The following is a 25,290-nucleotide window of genomic DNA, read 5'->3' on the forward strand; positions in this document are numbered from 1 at the left end:
TTCTTGTGACAGTGTTTCACAAGTAGAATATGATGAACTGGGAAATTCCCACTCTGGATGTGCTATACCTTGTTGCTTTGTTTTTCCAATGGGATGGGGTCTTACAGGTTGCTCTGATTTCCACTGTGTAGCTGCTGGTTGCTCTATTTTGTCACTAGAATATGACAAATATGGATGCCCAAGCTCTGTTTGTGCTGTTCCTTGCTGTTCTGTTTTGCCAGTGAAATGTGGCAAGCCCTGATGCTCTGCTTCCATTTGAACAGTTCGTGGTTGTTCTGTATTCCCAGGATAAGATGGTAACTCTGGTTGTCCTAACCCAAGTTGTGTGGTTTCTTGTTGCTGTGGTTTATGAGTGGAATATGATAAATCTGAATGCTCCAACTCTTGTTTTGCCATTTCTTGTTGATCTTTTTTGCCAGAGGAATACAAGAATTCTGGTAATTCCCCTTCCAGTGGGGTCCTATATGGTTGTTCTGCTGTGCCATGAGAACTTGAAAACATTGGCTGTTGCAATTTCAGTCGTCCTGTTTCTTCTGGGTATAATGTATAGCTTTGCCTCTCCTGTTTGATCTCTGGTTGTGTATGTCGTTTTTCTTCAATAACAGGAGAGGACAAATCAGGGTTCTGTACTTTTGGCTTGGCATCTGAGATATCTGGATGTTCAGACTCCAGTGGGGCAGCCCATGATGGTTTTGTTTGGACAAAAGGCTGCAGCATATCATGTCCTTTCAATTCTGCCTGTGTCGTTTTATGAGGTTCTGCTCTGCCAACAGACAAATCTGTATATTTTGATCTTGCTTGAGAATTTCCCAGGCCTTCTGTTTTCCCCATAGAGCACTGCAGCTCATGGTGTTCTGCCTGCTTTCCTCCATCTTCCCATTGCTCTTCTCTGCTCAGAGATGATGAAAAACCACCTGGCTGGTCCCGCTCTGATTGAATATTTTCTTCTTGTTGTTCAGTACCAGTGGAATGCAATAAATCTGTATACTCCAAATCTACTTCAGCAATTTGATGTTGCTGTGTTTCATCAATTGAACATGATAAATCCATTATTTCTGTCTCTGATTCTATGATTTTATGGTGTTCTAATCTGCCAGCAGATAAATCTGAACAGCTTGATTTCGAGTGTGCAGTTTCTTGTTCTGCTTCACTAACAGCGTAAGATAACTGTGAATGTCCCAGTTCTGGCTGTGCTTTTTTGCCTTGTTCACCTTTTTTGAAAGAATGCAAGAGGCCAGGCTGCTGCTCTTGTGCAGTTTGTGTTTGTTCTGTTTTGCCTGGACAAGGTGATATATCTGGCTTTCCTAACACCAGTTGTGTAGCTTCTTGCGTTTGTGTTTTATCAATGAAATACGATAAATCAGGATGCCTCAGCTGTGGTTTTGCCCTTTCACTTTGCTCCACTTTCCCACTATGAGATGATGCATCTGGGGCTCCTAGTTTCTCTTCTGCAGCTCCTGAATGCTCTGCTCTGCTGACAAACTGTCCCTCGTTAGGGCATGCCAAGGCTGTACGCTCCATCCCTTGCAGCCCCACTGTGTCAGCAGGGGATGCCAAGTCTGCATGGCCCACCTCCAGCTGGGCAGGTGGGAGTTGCTGTGTTTTGTCAAGAACATAGAATGCATCTGGCTGTTCCAACCCCAGCTGAGTAATTTCCTGCTCTTTGTCGAGGGAACATGTCGAGGGAATAGGCTGTTCATGTTTCACCTGCGCAGTTTGCAGTCCTGCTTTGGAAAGGGAATACGGCAAGTCAGGACCTCCCTGCCCTGGTTCTGCCAATTCCTCTTTTGCCAAACCCACAGAATGGGCCAAATGTGGAATTTCCACTTCTGGCTGAACTGTTTTATTTGCTTTTCCAAAGGGGTAGGTTTGCTCTGTTTCTTGTACTCTTTGTTGTACCTCTGTGTTGTTCAGAGGATATATCACATCAGTGTGCTCTGCCTCTTGTGATGCCATTTCATTGTCAGACCTGTCAATGGAAAATGATATATCTGGTTGTTCCAAGTCTTTCTGGGCATGTTTTAATTGTTCTATTTTACCAAGAGTATGTGATAACTTTTCTTGCTCTGACTGTTGTGTTGTGGTTTGCTTCTGCTTTTCTCTGCCAACAGAAATGTTTCTCTGTTTCTGATCCAACAGTACTACTTCTTGTTGGCTTGTCTCATCAGTGGTATGCGACAAATCAGGATGCTTAATTTCCCATGCTGCAATTTCTGGATCATTTGGTTTGCCATGGGAGTATGTCAGATCTGGATATTTTGAGTCTATTTGTGCTGTTGCAGGAGAAGCTCTTTTTCTGGCCACTTTAGGCAGTTCTTGATGTTTAGACTCAAACTCTCGAGCTTCTTGCTCCTGGGCTTTACTAAAGGAAAATAATAAGTCTGGATATTTTGAATCCAGTTGTGAAGTTTCTTGCTGGTTTCTTTGGCTATCAGAACATGACAAAACTGGGTATTCAGATTCCACTTCCATTCTTTCTTCTTGTACTTCTTCACCCAGGGTTCCCAGTGAATCCAAATGTTCTGATTGTGTTTTTCTCTTGGAGTGTGAGAGCTCTGATTGTCCCCACTCAGGCTCTGTGATGTTGCCTGGTTTTGTTTCACCACTGTTGCATGAAAAATCTGGATGTTCCATCATCAGTGGTGCAGTTTCTTGTTGCTTCAAATGAAATGGTAAGGTCGGATGTTTCGACATTTTTTCTTGTTTTTCAGCTTTGCTTGAGCTGTATGACAAATCTAGATATTCTGAGCTCATTCCCATTTCCAATGGAGCTTCTTTTCCACTGGATGATGGCAAAAATGTTTGCTCCAGCTCTGGATGTACTATTTCTTGTTGCTCTGTTTTGCCAGTAAAATGTGAAGGAAACGGTTGCTCTGATGTCATTTCCTCCTGCATTTCTGTACTTACATAAAATGTCTGTTCCTGATACGCTGGCTCTGTTTGCATTTCTTCTTGTATTTTTTCACCGAAAATATATGGCAAAGATGGATGCACTAACTCTGGTTCAGCTATTTCTTGCTGTGCCAAAGTAATTTGGTATATGACCTGTGGCTCTTCTTTCTGCCAAGTTTCTGACAAATCTGAATACTCCATTTCCATTTGCATAGCTTTTTGTTCGACTGTTTCCTGCTGTTCCAGCTTTCTTTGTACTATATTTTGTTGTTCCATTCTGCCAGAGGAGTATGATATATCTGGCTGGACCACATCCAGTGGTGTTTCTTGTTGCTGACTACCAGCCGTAGAACAGGAGGGAAGCAACTCCTCCTGCTCCGTCTGTGCCATTTCCCAGGGCTTTGTGCTGTCAGTCATATGAGAGGACCCCAAAGATCCTATCTCCACTCCTTCTTGCTTTACTTTTCCAGTGGTAAATGAGAAGCCCTGATTTTCTGAAGCTAGTTGCACATTTTCATGTTGCTGCTCTTTACTAAAGAAACATGATGGCTCCGGACCTTCTGAGTCTCTTTGTACAGTTTCCTGTGCTGTTTCTCCCTGGGAATATGGTGGATCTCCTTGTTCCAGCATTGGTTGCAGTATTTCCTGTTCTGTTTTGCCAGTGGAATATGGTATCTCTGGCTGTTCTGCCCTCAGCTGTGTGGTTTTATGTCGCTGTTCTTTTCCAGTAGAATGTGACAATACTAGATGCTCTGAGTGCAGTTGAGCAGTTTCTCCTTGCACTCCCTTGGCACAGGAATACAGCTTACCTCTAGGCTGTGAATCTTGCTGTACAGGCTGCAGGTGTTCTCCTTTATCACCAAAATATGATGCACGAGAATTGTCCAAATCTGCTTCTGCCAGTTCTCGCCGCTTTGATTTGTTCGTGGGATACGGTAAATCCAAATGTGTTGTTTCCATATATCCAGTTTTCTGTGTCTCAGCTTTTCTGTTGGAATCAAATATATCTGAATGTACCAGTTGGATTTCTGCAGTGTTTTCTTTCTCTGCTTCTTCCATCAAACATGATAAATCTGAAGATACCTGTGCCAGCTGCACTGATTCTTCTTGCTCTGCTTCTTCAGGGGAATAAGATTCTGGCTGTTTCTGTTCAAAAGGAACAGATTTTTCTTTCTCTGTTTCTCCCCCAGAAAATAAAAACTCCTGGTGTTTCATTTCTGGCTGTGCACTTTCTGATTTTTCCTCTTCTTCCCTGGAAAAAGAAAAGCCTGGATGACGCGTCTCTATCTGTGCATTCTCCAATTCTTCCATTTCTTCTCTGGAATATGGGAAATCTGGGTGCCCCATCTTCAGTTGTCCACTTTCTGATTCTGCAATTTCTTTGCTGGAATATGAGAAATCTGGGTGTTCTGTCTCCACCTGTACCTTTTCCAAATCCTCTATTTCTTCCCTGGAAAAAGAGAAGTCTGAATGCTCCATCTCCAGCTGTGAACTCTCTGATTCCACTGTTTCTTCTCTGGAATGCAAGAAATCTGTGTGCTCTGTCTCGAGTTGTGTACTTTCTGATTTCTCCATTTCTTCCCTGGAAAAAGAAAAGTCTGGATGCTCTGTTTCCAGCTGTGAACTCTCTGATTCCGCTGTTTCTCCTCTGGAATATGAGAAATCTGGGTGCACTGTCTCCAGCTGTACCTTTTCCAAATCCCCTATTTCTTCCCTGGAAAAAGAAAAGTCTGGATGCTCTGTCTCCAGCTGTGAATTCTCTGATTCCACTGTTTCTTCTCTGGAACATGAGAAATCTGGGTGCTCTGTCTCTAGTTGTGTACTTTCCGATTTCTCCATTTCTTCTCTGGAAAAAGAAAAGTCAGGATGCTCCACCTCCATCTGCACACTCTCCAATTCTGCTGTTTCTTTCTCGGGAAAAGAGAAGTCTGGATGTTCTGTTTCCATCTGTGCTCTCTCTGATTCCCCAGTTTTTTTGCTGAAATATGAGAAATCTGGACGCTTCATCTCCATTTGCACATTCTCTGCTTGTTTGTTTTTTTCAGTGGAAAAGTCGGGGTGATCCAAATCTACTGCTTTATTTGTAGCTGGAGTTTTCTGAGTTTCTTCTATTTCTGTGTGAACAGGATATGAAATGCCAACGTATTTAGAATCTATATTTTCAGGAATAGGTGGGTTTAGTTTGATTCTTTCCTCCTCTATTTTCTGAAGAGAGGATGAAAAGTCTTGTTCAGACTTTGTTTGCTTCTCTATGGGAATATTTTGGGTCTCCACTGGTGAGGTCTTTTGATCCTCTTTCTTTTTAGTGGAATACGATAAACCTGAAGGCTCTGTTTCTGACAGTGCAGTTGTTGCTGAAGGACACTCTGTTTGTTTCTTTGTTTCTTCTGCAGAATGTGGTAATAATACTTGTTCAGATTCAGATTGTGCAGTTTCTGGTGACTGAGGAATAACATCCTCCTGTCTTGTTTCAGACAGAGTGGAATATTTGGATTTAGCTGATGGAGCACTAGGTAAGTGAGACTCAACTGCTGACTTCTGTGCTTCCCCCTCAGGATGTCCTGACACAGATGCAGTAGGCAAAATATGCTGGGTACTTTGCCTACATAATTCATCCACAAAATCATCTGAAACAGACTGTGGTACAGAACTGGGCTGAAGTTCCTGCTCCTTTGGTTCATTCAGATGATCTGATGCTTTTAGCAGGGATTGGTCTGGTTTCTTGTTCGCATTTTCAGTTGAGGGAAGAGGCACTTGTTTCTCTGATTTCTCACCAGACTGTAATGAAATGGAAGTTGTTTGCTCTGGTATTTTGGCCACAGGTGAATGATCTTGCGGCTTCCTGTCTTCTTCAGGAGGGCAGGACTTCAGCAAGTCTCTCTCTCCAGACTTCTCAGAGTCTTTTCTTTCTTCATGTTGAAGAGTTTTTTCTGCACCAAAGCTTGAAAACCTGCTTGGTTTATCTTTCATTTTAGTGGGTTTAATATTTTCAGGTGAAACATCATCTTTAGCAGTAAGCCGCTTTTCAAGAGGCCTTGTTGGTGAAGAATAGCTTTGATTTGCATGTGCTGTGGGTTGTTGTCTTTGCGCCCTTCTTCTCTCCGATGGTGTTTCAAGATTCCTGCTTCTTATTCTCTGAAAAGGTTTAGGAGGTTTTGCTTCTGAAAGTGAACGAAACTTCCGCAATCTTTCTTTTACTGATGTTTCAAGGAACTGTTCAGAATCTCCAGAAAATGAGCTGCTTCTCTGGATTCTGGTTTTCTCCAATGCTTCAGTGTCTGGCACAGTCCCTCCAAAAATTGCGTTGAACAGCTGGATTCTAGCTTGTACTGGCCCTCCAAGGATTGGCCCTACTTTTCTCAGTCTACTCTCTCTAAATATTGATCTTATTGGAGCACGTTTTACTGGCTCTTCTACGATGTCCTCTGCATCTTCTTTGTCATCCATTTCCTCATCTGTATCTTGTGCTTCCACCTGCTCAACATTCAACACGGAGGCCTGCACATCTCCTAGAACAGTTCTTGGTTCTTGCCTCTGCACTCCAGAAGAGTCACGTTTTTTATTGCCCTGGCCTCCTTTCAGGCTCATAGCCATCGGTGCCCTATTTGAAGGTTTGTGCTTCCTTTTCCGAACAATCTTACCTTCATCCATAATAAAGATAACTTTTCCTGGAGGAGAACCTACTGGTGAACTTTCCATGCTGTAAAGATCGGAAGTTGTACTAGTTTCTGAGGCCCAGGGAGTAGAACACCTGCTCGAGCTGGTTTCCCAGGTTATCCCACTGTCTTCACTTTGAACTGTTACCATTGAAAAGGAAGGGTTAGTCATGATGTACTGCAGCTTGGGTTTCACATCTTCACTTTGGATAACATCTTTTAAACTAAAACCAAAAAGAACAAAAGAGAAAAACAAAGCTGTAAAAACACAACAAATTACTACAGTAAACAGAAATACTTTTTGAAGATGTAAAAATACTTAATGTGAATAAATTTTGAAACACAAGCATAAGCGAAGTCGTATTTCATTTGACAAATGTTTTTTAGATAAATTTTTGTAAAGCTGCATGTTGCAAGGTTAATTCAATGAAAGGGAGGTGTTTAAATCTCTCGACAATGCAGGAAAAGCAGTCTTTCATATGACCTTGTTTTGCCAAAGTAAGATTGAACTGATTCTGGGGCTATTCTCCAGTGCGTGGTTATCTTACAGTATAATTTAAATTTTGCATTAAACACTTACAAGATACTGTCAGTGCTTTAATAGCACCCACACTTGCTTTGCCAAAGTGTAAATGATTCTGCAATGCTCAAAGGAGTAGAGAATCTATCCTCTAGATATTCTAGGGTTTCATCCTCTAAGCACTCTACATAGTTTAAGTAATTTGCAATATATTCAACAACAAAAATATACTGAGCCCTTCCCAAAATAAATTAACAATGTTTCATAGACCTAATTTTAGATATTATGAGAATCAATTCACTATCACGTGCAGCAAACAAATATATCTCACTTTAAAAAAAGGCAAGAGAAACATTTTCAGGGAACCTAGAAAAAAATGGTCTTGGAAATAAGAGCTTAAAGAATAGTAAAAGCAATTAAAAGACATAATACTATGCTATTTTTAAATTTAATTTAAGGTTGCAATAGTTACGACAAAAAAGCATAGAAAAGGTAATCAAAACACTCAACCCTAGTATTTCTTGAGTAGACAGTAGTTTATTTCAGGAAACCATCTTAGTAGCTGGTGGAACAAAAGGCAGAGCATCTGCTGGCAAAGACAGAGGCTTCAGTACAGCAAGTGGTGAAGTCTGTTAATCCCATAGAACAGTGTAAACCTATGGCCACATGACATCCTCCTTCCACTGAACAGGGCAAGGACCACTTTCCAGCTCATCTGGGTAAAGCACCTCTTCAGCAAGGCTGAAGAATTCTGGCCTCTGACCATGCGCTCAGAGAAGCAGGACCCACCTGACCAACTGCCACAGGCTGCGACCCAGCACCACGTGGGTGCCAGAGGTGCCTGCAGGATGCAGAGGCAGGGGACACCCCTAAGGAGCAGTCAGCACAGCTCTGGAAGGCACAAAGCACCTGGCAGAAGGCAGATGTCTTTGAAGGAGAAGAGGGAACCCTGAGGAAAGCCATAATCACTTCATCAAGCAAACTCCGCCAAGCTCTTGTGAAGGGCACTCAGCAAAACTGCTCAGTATTGATTGTAAACAGAAAGATAATCCTGACATTGGGACCGATGGCTTTATGTTCCCATGGATTTTCCCTGATGTCCTCAGGACTAACTGAAGACTGAGGTCATCCTGTGGGACAGCAGCCTGACCAGGCTGTCGTATCATCTTCCAGTGATGGGGTATAAAGCCAACTGTGGTGACTGGGCTGGCCTGGAGATCATGAGCAGCAAGGGAGCTTGGAATAAAGCCCACAGTTCAAAGAGATTCTGACACTACAATATTAAATAATCACATCTTAGCCAAGCAAAGCACACAAAACCAATCAACCCTTAAACAAATACAAACCCCAGAACGTTCAGTGGATTATCTGCTTGGTGCAGTACTCTCTCACAAGGCTAGCTCCATAAGGTAAAATTTACATGTTAGAGGAAGAGGTAAGGCAAACAAATCTATACCAATTTTGCTGATAGCTTTTCCTTTGCCAGTGTCATGACTTGGTGTTAGATTGATTGAAGCATAGCAAAATAAAAATAGAATAAATAAAATAAGGCAGTACTAAGGAAGCTTTCAGGTCTTACTTAAACCTATTTTTCTGCACTACCTGGTGTTATTAAATAAAACCCCAAGCAGAACGGAGCAGCACTCCCACTTCAGCTAATAGTGAGTAAAAATGGGCTGCCCTGGCCCTGCCTATGGAAAAAGCTTGACATAGTCACAACATTGTCTCATTTCCAATGTTGCAGTCACAATCCATATTCCTCTACACTGCAATGAGATGGTGCTTTATATCTTTAAGGCAGGAAGGAAAGACACATAAGTTAATCATTTCCCTGCAATATACTTTCAAATGGTGCCCTAGTTTTATACACAATCTGCATGTTGCACAGTAGTAACTGAAAGACCCCTTTCTAGTCAGTGAGGTGTCTGCCATTGCCATGTTTCAGATCCATAGATGCAGATACAAAGCCACTGACATCCAGGGATAAGAGCCAGTGCTACCTGTTTTCCAAGCAGACAGTTCACACCCAGTCCTGCCAACACATGTGCTGTCAGCTTGTTCACTGCTAGGGCACTGATACAAACCTTCTATTAATTCTTGGAGACACTGACAGCTGGTTCTTTGCTTTTTAAAGGCTCAGAACCTGATTTTTCTTATCGTCTCCCCTGCTTCTCGCAGGTCTCTGCTTCTCACTATGACTTCTGTGCCATGTCCATGGGGATTACAGGTTTCTAGTCCAGACTGGCAGGCTGGGCACAGGCTCCCTTATGTATTGTACCAGGGAGGAGTTTTCACCTCCCCATCTGCCACGGCAGCCACATTCAGATATGCTGAGTGAGGTCTGTCCATCTGTGCTACACCACCACTGCCTGCAAGAAGCACCGACACTACCAGCTTTCTAAAATCCCCCTGAGCCTCCCTTCGCTTTCTGCACATCAGACCTCATCACTGCTAGTGCCACCAAAACTTGCTGCTGCTTGCTCCTCGCAAGCTGAAAACAACGCAGATAAAATGATTGACATGTCAGGCCTTGGCAGCGACCTGCAATGACAAATCTCTCATTCGCTGAAGGCTCCTACTTCACCCCTGCTGGCTCAGTGCAGGGGGGTGGACACTGGTATTGGCCAGCTTGCCTTCCCAGCTGAAGGAAATATTTGTTTTTTTTGTGTTTGTGGTTCTGTAAATTCCTGCAGCTTCTGCCTTACCATGCTGCTCCTTTCCCCCAACAGCAATCAGTACGTTCAGCAAGGTCTCTGTCTATTGCTCTGCATTTACTAGTGCTACAGCTTGTCCATCTTCAGGGTAAGAGAACAAGAAGCTAGAGAAAATCACTATTTTAAATCCAGCCTTTAATTTGTTAGCCTACTGCTAACTTCCTTCTGATGCTCCTTCTGGCAACACGCATCTGTCCAAGTTCAAATGAACAATCCCCTAAAAGCCATAAGAGAGCTGCTCACTCTGATATAAAGTTGATTTTTATTAAGAGTAGCTGGGATCCAGGAGATGGGCCTCTCTCACACACTTTGTTCCATGCCCGATCCTTGTAAATGTCTGGGAAGAAAAATTTGCTGGGGTGCTGGTCTCTTCTTCCAGACATCAGCTCATGGCATGGCCCAGTGGCATTGCTGGTTGCAACTTCAGATGTTGCTTGAGACCCCACAGCACCTCTGTGCCCCAGAGGTCTGGCTTGCTCCTGCATTCTGGATTTTCCACCATACAGGCTGTGGAAGGAGCACAGGTATTGAACAAACGCTTAAGTCCATGTGCGAGACTTCTTAATGGTGATTTAATCATTTTGAGATGTAATTGGGAACTCCTTGAAGTGTGTAATTTCAGACCCAAACTGCAAGGTAGACCTCTATCAAGGACTCAGTTAATATAATCTAAAGGGCTGCTGAGACACAAGACATAGAGGTCCTGGTCACCAGTGCCAGCAGGGCCTGGGGTGCTTGGTGGGGTGGCCAGCTGCAGCAAACCCATCTCAACATTCCACCACACCCAGCTGCTCCCTGTGCCCTTCTGCTGGAGCCTCTGCCCCACTGTGCTGGAGACAGCATGTGCAGGGCAAAGGGAAGCCTCCACTTCCCTCTGCTCTCGCATTCCCTGCACCAGCACCTGCAGCCTTCCTCCCGGCCCAAGGCAGGTGCTGCCGCATCCCATCTAGGAAACTAAAACCCACACATCCCCTTTCCTTGCATCTTTCTCTGCTGTGAGGAGGGTATGGAAAACTTTTCCTAGGGAAGACAAATGCACAGCACTTGCCTTCTCACCATCCCATCTGCTATCATTCTATCACTTTGCTCTCTTGGGTGCTGCAGCATCCCCTAGGTGGCCAGCAGTCCCCTTCACTGTGCTTGCCGTCTCATCCATTTCACCTACAGGTAGACTTAGCTCTAAAGCTTCCATACCTATGATCTTCTTGTGGAAGTACTGTTTCAATAAACAAAAACATGATGATGATGATAATAATACAGAACTCTAGGATTTTCTCTCCATTCACTGGCCCTAGGTCATCATGAAATGAGTCCCATACTCATTCCAGGTAAACCAGCTTCCTTGAAACACATATAAATTGGCTGCAGAGCCATTTTTACATAAGCCCTACACACATATACATCCAGAGACCTTCCCACTGAAAAAGGAAACCATTTGGGAGCCATCTGAGAGAGAGAACTGTGTCAGATCGTCTCAACCATCAGTTAGAGACACAGATATTCCAGTGGGTATGCAAACCAGTTAACCAGTAAACTATTTCTGTATAGCTAGGCTTAATTCTCATGTCTATCAATATAAAAAATAAAACCTATTAATTCATACTCATGTTTATCTTAAAACACACAGTACATGCTTTCAAAATATTTTCCCTCTTTAGACAATCAATTCTATATGGAGCTAGAAACAAAAGACACCTGCCACAATCCTTCTCAGACAGTAAAACACCCAAAGGCAAGAAAATATTGCATGAACCCCCTGAAGATCAGTGAGTGATTTATACGGACAAGGATATGATGCCTTATCACATCTTTATAATAGGTGCTGATGCTGCACATCAGTCTCATTACTTGAATAAAAACTAAATTATTTTAAAATTACACCAAAAATGATAAGAAAGACGTGAAAACAAAACTTTTCTGCTTTTTACATGCATGTATCATAACCTGGGGCCAAGTCATAGACTTGGATCCAGTTTTATTCCCTTTGCTGCTGCAGAGGGACTGGTGTGGAAGCAAAGTGGGGTTGGTCAGAGCTCAGGGGTTGGTCAGAGCTCAGGGGTTGGTGTCCCAGGGGAACAAGACGGCTCTTTTGTTTCTTTCACACCAGCACTTGCTGACCTTGGGTGAGCCATCTAGCTGCGTAACTCTCTTCTAAAATAGGTACGAGGCTATTTAGCATGCTTGAAAGGTGGAGATAGGAGCCAATGGGGAATTTCCCACTCACTGCAATGCTGCACAAGCAGGTGCTGTCCAACTGCGCACACAGAAGAGAGACAGAAGCAGCGGAGAGCTTGGGGTCGTTAAAAATAAAGCAGTGACGGCAGAGTCTAGGACAGGCTGTCTTCAGGCAAGTTTGCACATCGGCCACACCTCCCCTGCGCTGCGTATCAAGGCACACAGGCAGACACAGAGATCCGTCCTGCAACAGCGGCTTGCAAACCTGTTTGTCAACAAATAATTAGCTTCCAGCCTGAGAGTGTCCCAGGGGCTCTGACCAGCTGCTCTTGGTTAGCCAGCACCTCCCAGGAGCCCTGCCCAGGCGCTTGGCGCAGGAGAAGTCCTTAATCTCAACAGCCGCCTGACATTTGCAACAACAAGATTTAAGCAGTTGAAGAGTCAGTTTTATTTAACCTCACTGAGCCACCGCTGAGCACCCGGTGCAGTCACCATATCTGTGCCAAACCCAAACTTTACATTACCTTTAACCTAATTAAACTATTCAAATGGATTTAAAGTTACCACTGACCACAGATGTTAAAAACATCTCTGGTAGACTCTGGTCTCTCTTATGAGTAAGGCAGTTAAGGATAGACATAAACTCTGCAGTGCTTAATATAACTGAGAGCTAAAGGGAATGGTTGCTGTTTTAATTAAGCAGTGAGATGTAGTGCTCGTGTTTGCACTGTGCAGACTGATAGCCAGCAGCAAGATCCAGCTGCAGGGAGCTGTTAAGAGGCACCCATGGAGAAGCTGTCCTAGCACGAGCAGTAAATAACTGTGAGGCTCCGTAGATTTCCCCCTGTTTAAGGGGAAAGTCAGCCACTCCCACTCATGTTTCACAATTTGAGTTTTATTATTCACATTTAATTGCAGAGCCCACACTGTTGTGTTTTAGCTGCCTGCAACGAGTAGCTCTGCTCCAGCGTCTTCAACGGGTTTTCTCATGGAGTTGCACCCATACTCAAGCAGTGTTTTTCAGTACATCACCCCTCTCTGCCAGTATGGGACTGAAGAGACAGCATCCACCCCTGGAGAAACACAGCGTTACATACTGGGGGTGTCCTAGTGTTTTCTCTGGAAAAACAGCTCTCTATTCCCTCTGCAAGGAGGTTTTCCTACTGTCCTGGGCTGTGTTTCCCTGTTTGGTTTTCATTCCCACAGCACCTGGGGTGGGTTAGGCTGTGCAGAGACCCCACACCTTTCTATTGCCATCTTTTTTCTCCCAGTAACTTACAGTAATGTCAGAATGTGCTTTGAACTGATACACCAAGAGCAGTTTGTAAATGCAGGACGGCTCCACAGCAGTGAGGTTTCAGGTACTGTATGACCCAAATCTCTCTCAAAGAAAGGGTTCCTGGAGATACCTAAGCCTGACAACAGTAATGTCTTTGGTTCTGCCTACAGCATCCACCCAAACCCAACAGGCTGTACTCAAGACGAGATCTCACGACCCGACGTGTCAGGCACTTTCAGGCCTCATGGTCTCTGTCTGAACCCAACAGCGCTGGCACAGCCAGAAGGCTCTGTCTGTGTGGATCAGGTTGCAAACGGCTCCTGCTCTGAGCAGGACCAAGGCCATGCGCTGGGTGGCCAGCCATGGCCTCACTTGTTATTTCCCTGATGGTAGGACCGCAGTACTAGGACAACAAACTGTTTTGTGCAAAGCTTAAGGGGAAAAAAAGGAAGGAAAAAAGTGGTAAAATATTTCTCATTTCACCCAAAAATCAGCCACACAAATTGTAACCGGCAGTGCAGAGAGACATACAGAAGGTTTTTCCTTTTTTGGGAGGAAGAGACAAGAGGGAGGGACAAATGGGAAGGAAGAATGGGCGTCAAAAGGAAAAAATTCAATGTACCATTGTAATCTTTGACCATTTTCTCCCTGACAAGCTAATCTGCAGAGCATTTAAGATTGATATGTGACAAACAGCCAGAGAGGGAGGAGTAGAGGGAGATGCCACTTTAGCTGGCACGCCAGAGGATCTTTAAATAGAAAAGCCCGAAGGGAACTCAGGGCAGACACTTATTGCACAAAACTCAATTACAGCTGTACCCAACTAAAAAAACCCAATAAACAGACAACCCCTTCTCTCCCCCCAACTCCCCACAGCAGCTGGGGAAGAGAAGGTGGAAAGGCATTAGAACCAGCACTGCGCCCCAGTCCTAGCATCTTCCCCGGGCTCATATTTTGGGGTGCAATTGCCAGCCCTCCCAAGGCTGTGAGTCCCTGGGGTACTAACAGTACCTGTTAGTCAGCTCCTCAGCTTCCTCTGGGTCCACAGACTCTTCCTCCTCCTCCTCCTCTTCTTCTTCTTCCTCCTCCTCCTCTTCTTCTCCCTCTTCTTCATCCCCTATGAAGGAGGAGGTCTCAGACGCCCTGTCACACTCGGCGCTGCGGTTCCGCTCCATATCCTTCCCAGCTCAGGCCCTCGCCGGTGATTTTTACCCTCGACCCTGTCCTCCCCAGGGTTGCCTGAACCAACTGTCATCCCCAGCAGCTCTCGCTTCTCCTGACTCAGGGCAGTCTTTAAATAGAAGGCAGCGAAGTTACAGCGCTGAGTTGCTGCTGATCCTACCCTGGGTCCTAGCACCAACCGGGTGCCAGGACACGTGGCAAAACCTGACGTCCATCAATCTGGCTGCTCACCCCCTTCACCTGCCCAGCACTGCCACTGTGGTTGTGTTACAGCACAGACAGGGCAGCTGGGCAGCGGCAGGGAGGAAGGGGACCCATAAGACCTTTCCAGGCCACCTCTAGCAAACCTGGAGGGGGGATGGCATAGATGAAGCAGAAGGGCTGCTCTCGTGGCCCCAAGAAAAAGTGCATTTAGTACATTTAAAAGCAAGTTCCACCCAGGAACACACACAGAGTACCTCAGATTTGAGCTAGAGGAGTCAAATATGATTTCATAATTGTAATTACTAGGGGATAAGCCTAGGATACATACCTTTAACGATACCATATGGTAAGAGGTATCAGATGCACTGTAGTTTTTAACAACACATGGAACATATCTGTACCCAAATATTTGTTGGTGTGCTAAATCACAGAACATTTCAAATGTCTTCTTTGAGTGTATTTGAACTAATTTTAATTTAAAGCAAATACAAACTACATTACCATGTAGGGTTTAGGTTAAGACATGCTTACACTTTATTCCACACAAAATGCACTGCTTTTCATGGATAAAATGGAAACATTTCCAACCTGTACTAGCTAAAGTAATGAGGTTTTCTAGAAAAGGAGTAGAGCCATCAAAACTCTGATTCTAAATAAAGAAATTCTAAGTTATTTCAGGTTGAAATATTGTAAACACAGTATAACTATAATATACACCCCCCCTTGTTTTTTTGTTCTTCAAATAAATAGCTGGTAATAAATCAAACTCTTCCAGGTGTCTATGGGAGTACAAGTACAGAAACACCCAAGCAGGTATTTCTGAGTACAAACTCTCTCTGCAATGCTAAATAAAAATCTATGGAGAGATTCAGTTGAGGTAAAATATTTCCTAAGAGTGATTACAGATGAAAGCTGCTTGCTCTCTTTTCCTACCCACTGAGGTACATAGTTCATGAAGTTAGAACACAATTTCTCGAAGAAGTGTATTTCCGTTCTATGATGGGGCTATGGAAATGATGGACAGGTGCAGTACAGTTGATGTCATCTACCCGGACTTGTGCAAAGTGTTTGACACTGTCCCACACTACATCATTGTCTCTAAATTGGAGAGACATCAATTTGATACATGGATCACTTAGTGGATAAAGAACTGACTGGATGGCTGCATGCAAAGAGTTATGGTCAATGGCTGAATGTGCTGCTGGAGACCCATAACAAGTGGTGTCCCTCAGGGATCGGTGTTGGGACCGGTCTTGTTTAACGTCTTTGTTTGTGACATGGACAGTGGGATTGAGTGCACCCTCAGCAAGTTTGCCAATGACACCAAGCTGTGTGGTTCGGTTGATACGCTGGAGGGAAGGAATGCCATTCAGAGGGACCTTGACACACTTGTGAGGTGGGCTGATGCCAACCTCATGAAGTTTAACCATGACAAGTGCAAGGTTCTACACCTGGATCAGAGAAATCCCAGGCACAGCTACAGGTTGGGCAGAGAAAAGATTCAGAGCAGCCCTGCGGAGAAGGACTTGGAGGTGTTGGTCAATGAGAAAATGAACATGAGCCAGCTGCAGTGTGTGCTCGAAGCCCAGAAAGCAACCGTATCCTGAGCTGCATCAAAAGGAGCGTGACCAGCAGGTCGAAGGAGGTGATCCTGCCTCTCTACTCTGCCCTTGTGAGACCTCACTTGGAGTATTGTGTGCAGTTCTGGTGTCCTCAACATAAAAAGGACATGGAACTGTTGGAGCAAGTCCAGAGGAGGGCCATGAGGATGACCAGGGGACTGGAGCACCTCCCATATGAAGACAGGCTGAGAAAGTTGGAGCTGTTCAGCCTGGAGAAGAGAAGGCTGTGTGGAGACCTCATAGCAGCCTTCCAGTATCTGAAGGGGACCTGAGAGGATGCTGGAGAGGGACTCTTCAATTAGGAACTGTAGTGATAAGACAAGGGGTAATGGGTTAAAACTTAATCAGGGGAAGTTTACATTGGATATAAGGAAGAAGTTCTTTACTGTGAGGGTGGTGAGGTACTGGAATGGGTTGCCCGAGGAAGTTGTGAATGCTCCATCCCTGGCAGTGTTCAAGGCCAGGTTGGACAGAGCCTTGGGTTACATGCTTTAGTGGGAGGCATCCCTGACCATGGCAGGGGGCGTTGGAACTTGATGATCTTAAGGTCCTTTCCAACCCTAACTATTCTATGATTCTACAATTCTACTTGAAACAGATACTAACTTACTATTTTATTTTATTGTATTTTATCATGAGCACAGAGACAGTGTAGACAGCGCAATGAAAATTAACATAGAGGACTTCACATTCTTTATATGTGAAAGACCAGCATTACAATTTTCTACAAAGCCCAGGTTAGCCGGGGCTTTGAGCAACCTGGTCTAGTGGAAGATGCCTTCAGCACAAGAGGAATGCAAGCATCCTTTTACCAGAATAAATTATGTCTAGACCTAGTGCCTTCCCTTCTCTACTTCTCATAATTTAATTTGTCCCATAAGTTGACCAAAATAGTGTGTTATTTCATCCTCTTTCTACAAACAATATACTATAAAATCAGTGAGGGAAGGATTTATATCAAAATACATAAGGATTAGTGAAAAACAAGACAAATTTAACAAAAACAAACACTACAAAATACACAAGACAGCTCAGAGCCAGTATAGGACATTAAATACAGAGTGACATTCTCTGATGAATTCAAATTTAACACCAAGTATACTGTGAATGGAGCCCAGTGACCCAAGTTCAAGTAAATCATTGGTCTGAAATAAGCATTTGGGATGGTATTGACAAATGCTAAATTCAGGTTATCTACAAATCATCTTACATCCTTTTACCATGGCCGCCCATTTCTCCCTAACAACCATGTCAGCCCATAATTTGAGCCTTGAAATTGGTTTATATTGAATTCTTCACAAAGAATTTCTTAAAAATAACCTCTCACACTCTCAGAACACCTTAAGGTACAGAGAGTACACTTACAAAATCACATTTAGAAGTGAAAGCAAAAGGGCTAGAACAGAAACTTCAAGTTTCACAGTATATGACTTATGACAGTTCTGGTGCTAGTGTTACTGAATGGAAAGTTCTTGCTAATGATTAGTCCTCCCATACACCTCTGAGCCTGTTAATTAAAAGCACTGCTAGAGAACTAAAGACTGTTCCTGAAATCCTAGATGAGAATGTAGTAGTTTATGACATTATATAAAGTGAGAAATAAAAGGCAAATCCAATGCCAAGATGAGCAGTCAAATTTAAACCTAAGATAATAGAGCTGAAGAAAAGCATTTTTATTTCAAGGCAGTAAGAAGCCTCAAAGAAGTTTCTGTGTCCCTGCCCATGGCAGGAATGTGGAATTAGATGGTCTTTAAGATCCCTTCCAACCCATACCATTCTAAGTTAGCGTCTTGCACACGTGCTGAAAGCTTGGTCAGTCATGAAAAATACCTTTTACCAAAGGTCTCAGGAAAAAAATATTCTTGCTATTGTGTGTGCCAAAGGATAGGTGTGTGAATGCCTTTATTTTGAAGTTGAGAAGGGAAAACTTCACACTAACACTAAGATTAATGACAGCCATTAGTGGATTTCTTGCTCTGGATGTGGGCCCAGAGTAGATCAAAATCCAGGTCATTAAATCTCTGAACTTCAGACTACACAAAACTGAATCCAAAGTTAGTGAAAGTTCAGCTCCTACTCACTTCCCCAAAACCATTTATTTTGTGGTATTTTATTTGAATTGCTCTGACAAAAGTTGCAGCCTACCATTTAAGAAATATCATTATGTTCACCCACAGAAAGTTTTGCTGCTCTTGTTTGCCTTGACAGGAAAACAATACAATGCACTATCTGGTGAGGTTTATTTTCCAGAACTCTCAGATTTTTTAATAACATGCAACAGCACTGCCACTTTCTGTGCTCCTGCCACCAGCCTCTTCCTCTATAACCTAAACCACCTTGTACCTTGCTTAGGTAACACAGTAACTTACCAGGGAGTTTCCCATTATTAAGAGGATGCAGCAAACAGACTTGATGCTAAACAATTAGGGAAAACTACCATCTAGACTTTATATTTCTAATTACTGATGTAGCCTACCAGAAGTTCACAATCTTGAGGAAGAAAAAACCCAAAACAACAAACACAAAAAGATTCCTTTGCAAGACATGGGACACCTTGGTTACAGATCATGATCATGTTGAAAAAATCACTGAGCTGGTGTGTCAATTTTTACGGAGTTGCACAGTGGTACTGCAATCTTTTCAACGGTCCATTTTAAGTTAGGAAGAAGCAGTTTCAAACATAAAGACATAATTCAAGGTGTGAGATACTCACACATTAGGTGATGCAATGCAAACTCATAAGACAGACATGCTTAAAGTTTGGTACTGCATGTCCAGCTCACCTGAAATACACTTTTGGCAAATTTAAATATGTATGTCCTTCTTAGTTAGCCTGCATTGGTAATTTTTAAGTTTTCCAGACAGGTAGCCAGTACCTTTTTAAAAAATAGGGCAGCCTTCCCTCTCCCCAGAATCCACCTATGGCTTGTATGACCTCTGAATCCAGACATCACGCTGCACTAAAACCTTGTGCTTCCATTTTACATAAAGCAGATCAAAGTGAATGTTTCACAGAGATCAAGTCTACCAACCTATACAGAGGAAGGGCAGTTAAGGGAAACAGTCACATGGAGGGAGAACATTTTATTGGAGTGCTAGAGTCAGATTAAAAATGAATTTAAATTCCAGAAGGAAGCTCATTTAAGAAGCAAGCCAAAATCTTACCTAGATTAGATCATGATGAAGTATGTAATAAGTAACGTCACAGCAGGAAAATGTAATTTCTCCACCTTCTAAATTATAAAACTTTAAATAAATTGAACTTTACAAGTTTGCACAAGATAGTGTTTGTCATTTTACACAGTTATAAGGGTTTTCACAATCTCTTTAGAGACAGCAATGGATGCAACATTTACCTCTACCCAGACACAATGCAGAATACACACAGAGAAGTTTATGATTTGCAACAGGGGCTTTACAGACCATTTCCTTTTCTACCTTATTATAGGTAATACTTTAAATAAGCAGTATAAATACTGAAAAATAAAATGTATCTTCAATATATAAATTTTATTTAATTTTACACCATACAAAATATTAAGCTTAAAAAAATAAATTATAAGTACAGTTTTAACAATTAATTGGTCTTTAATAAGAAATACATGAGAAGCATAAATTGTGCTTCAGGAGGTCTAAAAAACAAAGGTTCACAACCTTTTTGGAAAAGCTAAAATTTAAGGTTATTTATTGAAATTCAATTTACAGAACCTGACCAACTTTAAAACACTTACACAAAATCAGAATAGAAGCCCAGTTCAGTGTAGCAGAGGTAGGACTGTGGGGTGTCATGGTTTTCTTTTTGTGATTTTTTTTTTGTTTTCCACAGCAGATATTACTACTGATTCAAATATTTAAAACTAAGCATTAAAAAGGATCTTGGCTACTCTGTGTGAATATGAAGCATTTATGTATATTGATCTGTCCTTTTTTATTTCAACTTCTTAGCAGTAGAACTGTTGATTAAAATTCCAGTTTAGATTACAGTTTATGTTATCTAGAACACCACAAACCCAAATCTAGCTTGATTTTCAGAAAATGTTTCTTGTTATTTCATGTTAAAGGGAAGCTTTTAAAACTAGAAAGTGCCAAGTTGAGCAGAAGTGCTTACTGCAATTAAGCAAATGCAAAGCATGGAATGTTTCTTCATCAAGAAGCACATACTATGTGCAGTGCCTTAACGATATGGTCAGATACACACTGTCTAGCTCTAAAGATCTTTATTTCATGGTTAAAAATGTCTGAATTAATGTTTATATTCCCATACTTTCCTTAAAACCTTCTGGTTTGCTGTGAGTTTCTTCCAGAAATAGACAACACAAGAATTTTCAGAAAACGTGTCTTTTAATGACCAGCTGTATCAACAATAATGAAATACATAATCTTTCCTATAAATATTTTCTTGAAGTTTACAAGGAAAAACACATTATAACACAACTACCCATGGGGTAACTGCCTCTTGATTTTGATATTTTTTCAGCAGGAGCCAGTAAGAAGAAAGAGAAAGAAGTTGTTTATTTTTTCAGTGTGGCTGCTCTTAAAGGTAATACACAGTTCAGGTCTTTCTTGTTTCGTAATAAATGCCAAGACTGCAGGGAAAAAAGTACAAAGTTTTAAAAGGCAAAGAAAAAAAAAATCTCTGCCATTAGTACTTAGATACGATTGTAAGCAGTAAGCCTCATAGATCCACAAATACAAGGTTGGTATTTTACCCTTCGTGAAAAAAAGAAAGGGGTTTGAGTGTTTTTTGTGGCTTGGTTGTTGTTTTTGTTTTTTTCCCAGGAAAGAAAAAACCCCAAAAGGTATACAAAATGCAATGAACTATTGAGGAACGTACAGCTTTTCAAGAGTGGATTTGTGGAGACTTAGATTGTAACATTATTTAAGCATCACATTGATATTTTGACTGCAAAATAATTGTTGCAAATTCATACATGTCAAATTTCCTGATACAAAATGTTATGCACTGACATTTCCAGAACTTAATTGGCTTTAAAATTGGTTATTTCAATTTTCTGCTATATTCTAGTGTGAATTCCAAGACACATCTAAAGGCCATGAACCTGCAAATAACTGCAGTGACCCTCCTGTCTTTATGCAGAATACACTTAAACCACTGTGTACAATGAAAACCACAGGAAGAATAATCTCTCAAGGACAATGAGACAAACAGATTCCTTAGGCTTCTTTAAGAAAAAGTGCACGATATTAATCCTACAATTGCAGTTTTAAGCAACTGTCATTCCTTATGGACTTAAGCCTGATGCTTAATGTCTGCCATTACTCTTAGTAAACAATTTTCCAGCTGTTTTTAAAAAAACACATTTCTATTTATATATAGTATAAAACCTAGAAATATTCTTAAAACAAACATCAGAAACAAGCAGGCTCAATGCTAGCATTTGTCTAACTACCTTGAAAACCAAAGTGACTGTAAAAATTAAACAAGATGCAGTATTTACCTTCAGAAATTGACCTCTGATTAAATCAAACTTCTGTTTTTCATGTACAGCTCTAGCAGTGTTTGTCCTATCAAATGGCTCTGCAAGATAAACCACAAATACTGAAAATGTTAATGAAATCTACAGCTAGGCTGTCTTCACTATTCAGACAAAACCCATAAGGGTCAACATATTGCTGCTTCACAAGAGTGCTTTCAGTGGTTGATTTCACTTTGCTTCTCAATCTTTATTTCTACATAACATTAATGGGAAAAGAAACCCCAAACCAACCAAAAACCAAGCCCTGCACCCTGGATGCTCCCATGGTACGTAATCCATAATAAAGTTAGGCTATTATATCTATTGAAGCATACTTCTACTGTGGTAAACATATGCATCAGTAATTGTTTGTTACTGTTTAATAGTCTCCGTTGACACAGCAGAATATGATTTTGCATATTAAAATGTTTTGAAATTTACTACACATGCCTCTTGGAACTGTTCACTTCAGATTCATCTCATTCAACAGCTTCTTAGTGAAATACAAGGATATACAGTAAACTATTTATTATAAATTTTTCTATAAGATGTATCAACTACTGTAAAAATAGGTTTTATCAGTTCAGCCCCATTCTACGGTTTCCATTCATAAATTAACAATTTGTGACTTCTAACATACTTTAGACACACATTTATGCAATATTTCCCCCACCCCCATTTTTTCTTTTTGCCAACATCATTAGTACTTTGGAACTTTTTTTTTAATTGAAAGATTACAAAAGTACTCCTTGCTACTGATAGAGTTTCTGACTTTCAAGCAATAGATTCTAAAAAATTTGTAAAGCAGGGACTACACATTACAATCCACTACAAAACAGATTTTAGAGTTTTTTTTTTGCCTTACTAAAGAACTGCTTAAGAAACATGGTATATTTCACATTGCTAGAATGCATGAAAGTCCTTAAGGGACACAGAACCACAGAAATAAGCCTTAACGCAAATAAAAACAGAGCACAGTTTTTTCTTTGAGGGAGCCTAAATACAGTGCTACATGACGAATTATAGCAATCCACAGGCACAGACTTGTGTAAGCTATAAACAACTATATTTCAAATATTAATATATGTAGTAATACCAATAACTGAAATTTTAATCTGCTAAATGGAAAATCTGGCAAAGACTTGGAAAACATAATATGATAACATGTTTAGCTAGCTTTTAAAAGCTTCTTCTCAAAGTGCACAGAATTTTATCTACACAATATGTTAAACTAGTTTAGCTTAACAGCTGTAAAAGCATGAAGTGTACTTCAAGACTAAATAGGAAATTATTTTTTCCCTTCCAATTTAGAAGTAAAAGCTTAGTATGTGAGGCTAAAAACCACTCTCAATTCAGTCTTGAAGCATTGTTAAAAGAAGGAATCAGGTGCACCACCTTCTAGATAATTTTGCTTTTTGGATAGCTCAAATGCAAAACACACTTTTTATTAAGAACTGTATGTAAACAAGCCCATTGAATAAAAATTCTAAAGTGCCTAATTTTCGATACTGATATTCTATTTCCAACCTTCAGAAAGAAAACCTAAATACTGAACCACTTTGTAATTTCATTAAAAAATTAAGAGCTTAAAACACACAGCTCCCCCCACAACACAGTGGATCAGCATCATGTGATAGTAGCAGACACAGCTGCCCAGCATTATCACCTCCCACATTCAGACCAGAGCCTTGCCAAAGCCTGCACTATGCTCTCCTGAATCATTTCAGCTGTGCAGATACTCCAATTCTCACATTTTTCAACTCTGAGACTGCAGTCAAGCATGCAGTCATCTTTCAGTGTACTATTTTTTTCCCTTATGACTGGTAGTTTGCTCCCCTTCTTTTTGTCACAGAATCATAAAAAGGTTTGGGTTGGAAGGAACCTTAAAGATCATCTCATTCCACCCCCCACCCCCCCCACCATGGGCAGGGACACCTTCTACTAGACCAGGTTGCTTAAAGCCCTGTCCAACCTGGCCTTCAGCACTGCTGGGGGTGGGACATATCCCAAACATTATCCTAAAACTTCAACCTGATCCTAATAGCCTGCATTTATTTAAGGCCAGAATCCAGGCCATCTCTCCTATTTCAAAACTCAGCTCTTTACCCAGTGTACTAAATCACCTAATTCTGCTCCCATTCTACCTTGGTTTTTTATCCTTCCCCTGTTGTGCTCCGATTATCATTCTTTGTGTTGTTTCCAGTTACACAGCACCTCTCAGTTCCTTCCTTTCTACTTTTTTTGTTTTCCTAACAACTGAATTTCCTTGGTCCAAGCTTTATCTCTTATGTGTGCTAACTGTTCAGCTTCTCTATGTAGATTCCCAGAGCAGTTGAAAAGCCATCAAGATCACATGAAGCAGGTTAGCTGTGCTACAGCCCAGTTCAGCCAGCACTTAACTAACAAGACTGAACTCCAAAACTTAGGCTGGGTTTACCCTCCAGTTCTGGAACTCATCATACAGTCTCTGCAGAAACTGCACATTCATAAGCCAGACAAAAATAGTAGCCATAAGGGGATCAACATACACATAATCTAGTCACTGCTAGGACTTGGGATGCCAGAGCATTTCTAGAACAAAGAATATTCTTAAAGAGTGAATCTGAGTATGTGCCTGCTACAATTTTTCAAAAGCTTAATTTTGGCAAAACTGATGACTATGTTTGCAGAGCAGGAAAACGTATACTACTGTCATAGAGGACATTCCTTGTCAAAGTCCTAATCCCTGTTCCAAAAGTAACAGGGTAATGAGTGCTCTTGAAGAAAAGGTCAGGAGAACTATTTTTAAACGCTATAGAACTAAAAGCTTCCTTCTCAAATGTTTTTGGTGGGACTGTTTCCAGAACGGTTTACACTGGTTATTTAATTTTCTACATAAATATATTATGTTTGCATTATTAAAACATAACCAAGGTAAAGTTTAACTGACAGATATATGCATTTATTGTCTTAACAGTTAAAAATGGTAATGCAGCTTTCATTTTACCTTCTATACAAATAAATCTGTTTCTCCATTCACTATCATCAGGTCTGAGAATAGCTTTGGCCTCACGAACTGAAATCACTTGATTGCTCCAACTATGGAAAAGAAAAACAATTTACGGAACTTTTAACTCTTGATTTTAAATTAATATCAGTTTAAATTAAAAAAATATCAAATGGCTATATCATAAGCCTGGATAACACAGTTCTTTATAATTACCAGTAACTTAGTGTGACAGTCTTATCTTTATAACTCACCATATGAGCAAGGTATAATGGCTAGGAAATAAATTTCCAAACAAAAGATTATTTACAAAAACATCTGTAAACAAGAACATCACAGGTATTATATAGTCACAACAGAGCAACTTTTCCAAAAAATAGCGTCAATTCTAATATGGACACCTACATTTATTTCTAAGTTAAAAAAATTACAGCCTAAAATCTATCTGTAGGGAGAAAAGAAACAAAGAGTTCAAGTGCAGATGAAGTCACATACTGCATTCTATTAAGAAGATATTAAAAAGTGTAAAACCATATAAAGGTAGCTTGCTTACAGAATTCCTGGTGCAAGGAACCTAGTATTG

At 41.3% G+C, this 25,290-nt stretch overlaps 2 protein-coding genes across 5 annotated transcripts in view; both read right to left on the reverse strand.

The window, feature by feature from the left end:
- The window catches only part of CMYA5 (cardiomyopathy associated 5), a 47,070-nt gene extending 32,659 nt beyond the window's left edge, over nt 1-14,411 (reverse strand). The window contains exons 1-2 of the mRNA XM_005151895.3: nt 14,248-14,411; nt 39-6,772 (exon numbers count right to left, since the gene is read on the reverse strand). Of these exons, the coding sequence (XP_005151952.2) occupies nt 39-6,772; nt 14,248-14,411 (6,898 nt within the window). The remainder of the gene's footprint in view (nt 1-38; nt 6,773-14,247) is intronic.
- A 6,155-nt stretch (nt 14,412-20,566) lies between these two features.
- Nucleotides 20,567-25,290, reverse strand: part of TENT2 (terminal nucleotidyltransferase 2) — a 36,270-nt gene continuing 31,546 nt past the window's right edge. For all 4 annotated transcript variants that reach the window (XM_031051542.2, XM_031051545.2, XM_031051544.2 and 1 more), the window contains exons 13-15: nt 24,708-24,799; nt 21,704-21,783; nt 20,567-20,830 (exon numbers count right to left, since the gene is read on the reverse strand). In XM_031051542.2, the coding sequence (XP_030907402.2) occupies nt 20,756-20,830; nt 21,704-21,783; nt 24,708-24,799 (247 nt within the window). In that variant the 3' untranslated portion in view covers nt 20,567-20,755. The remainder of the gene's footprint in view (nt 20,831-21,703; nt 21,784-24,707; nt 24,800-25,290) is intronic.

Source organism: Melopsittacus undulatus, chromosome Z (genome assembly GCF_012275295.1).
Source record: "Melopsittacus undulatus isolate bMelUnd1 chromosome Z, bMelUnd1.mat.Z, whole genome shotgun sequence".
Lineage (NCBI taxonomy): Eukaryota > Metazoa > Chordata > Aves > Psittaciformes > Psittaculidae > Melopsittacus > Melopsittacus undulatus.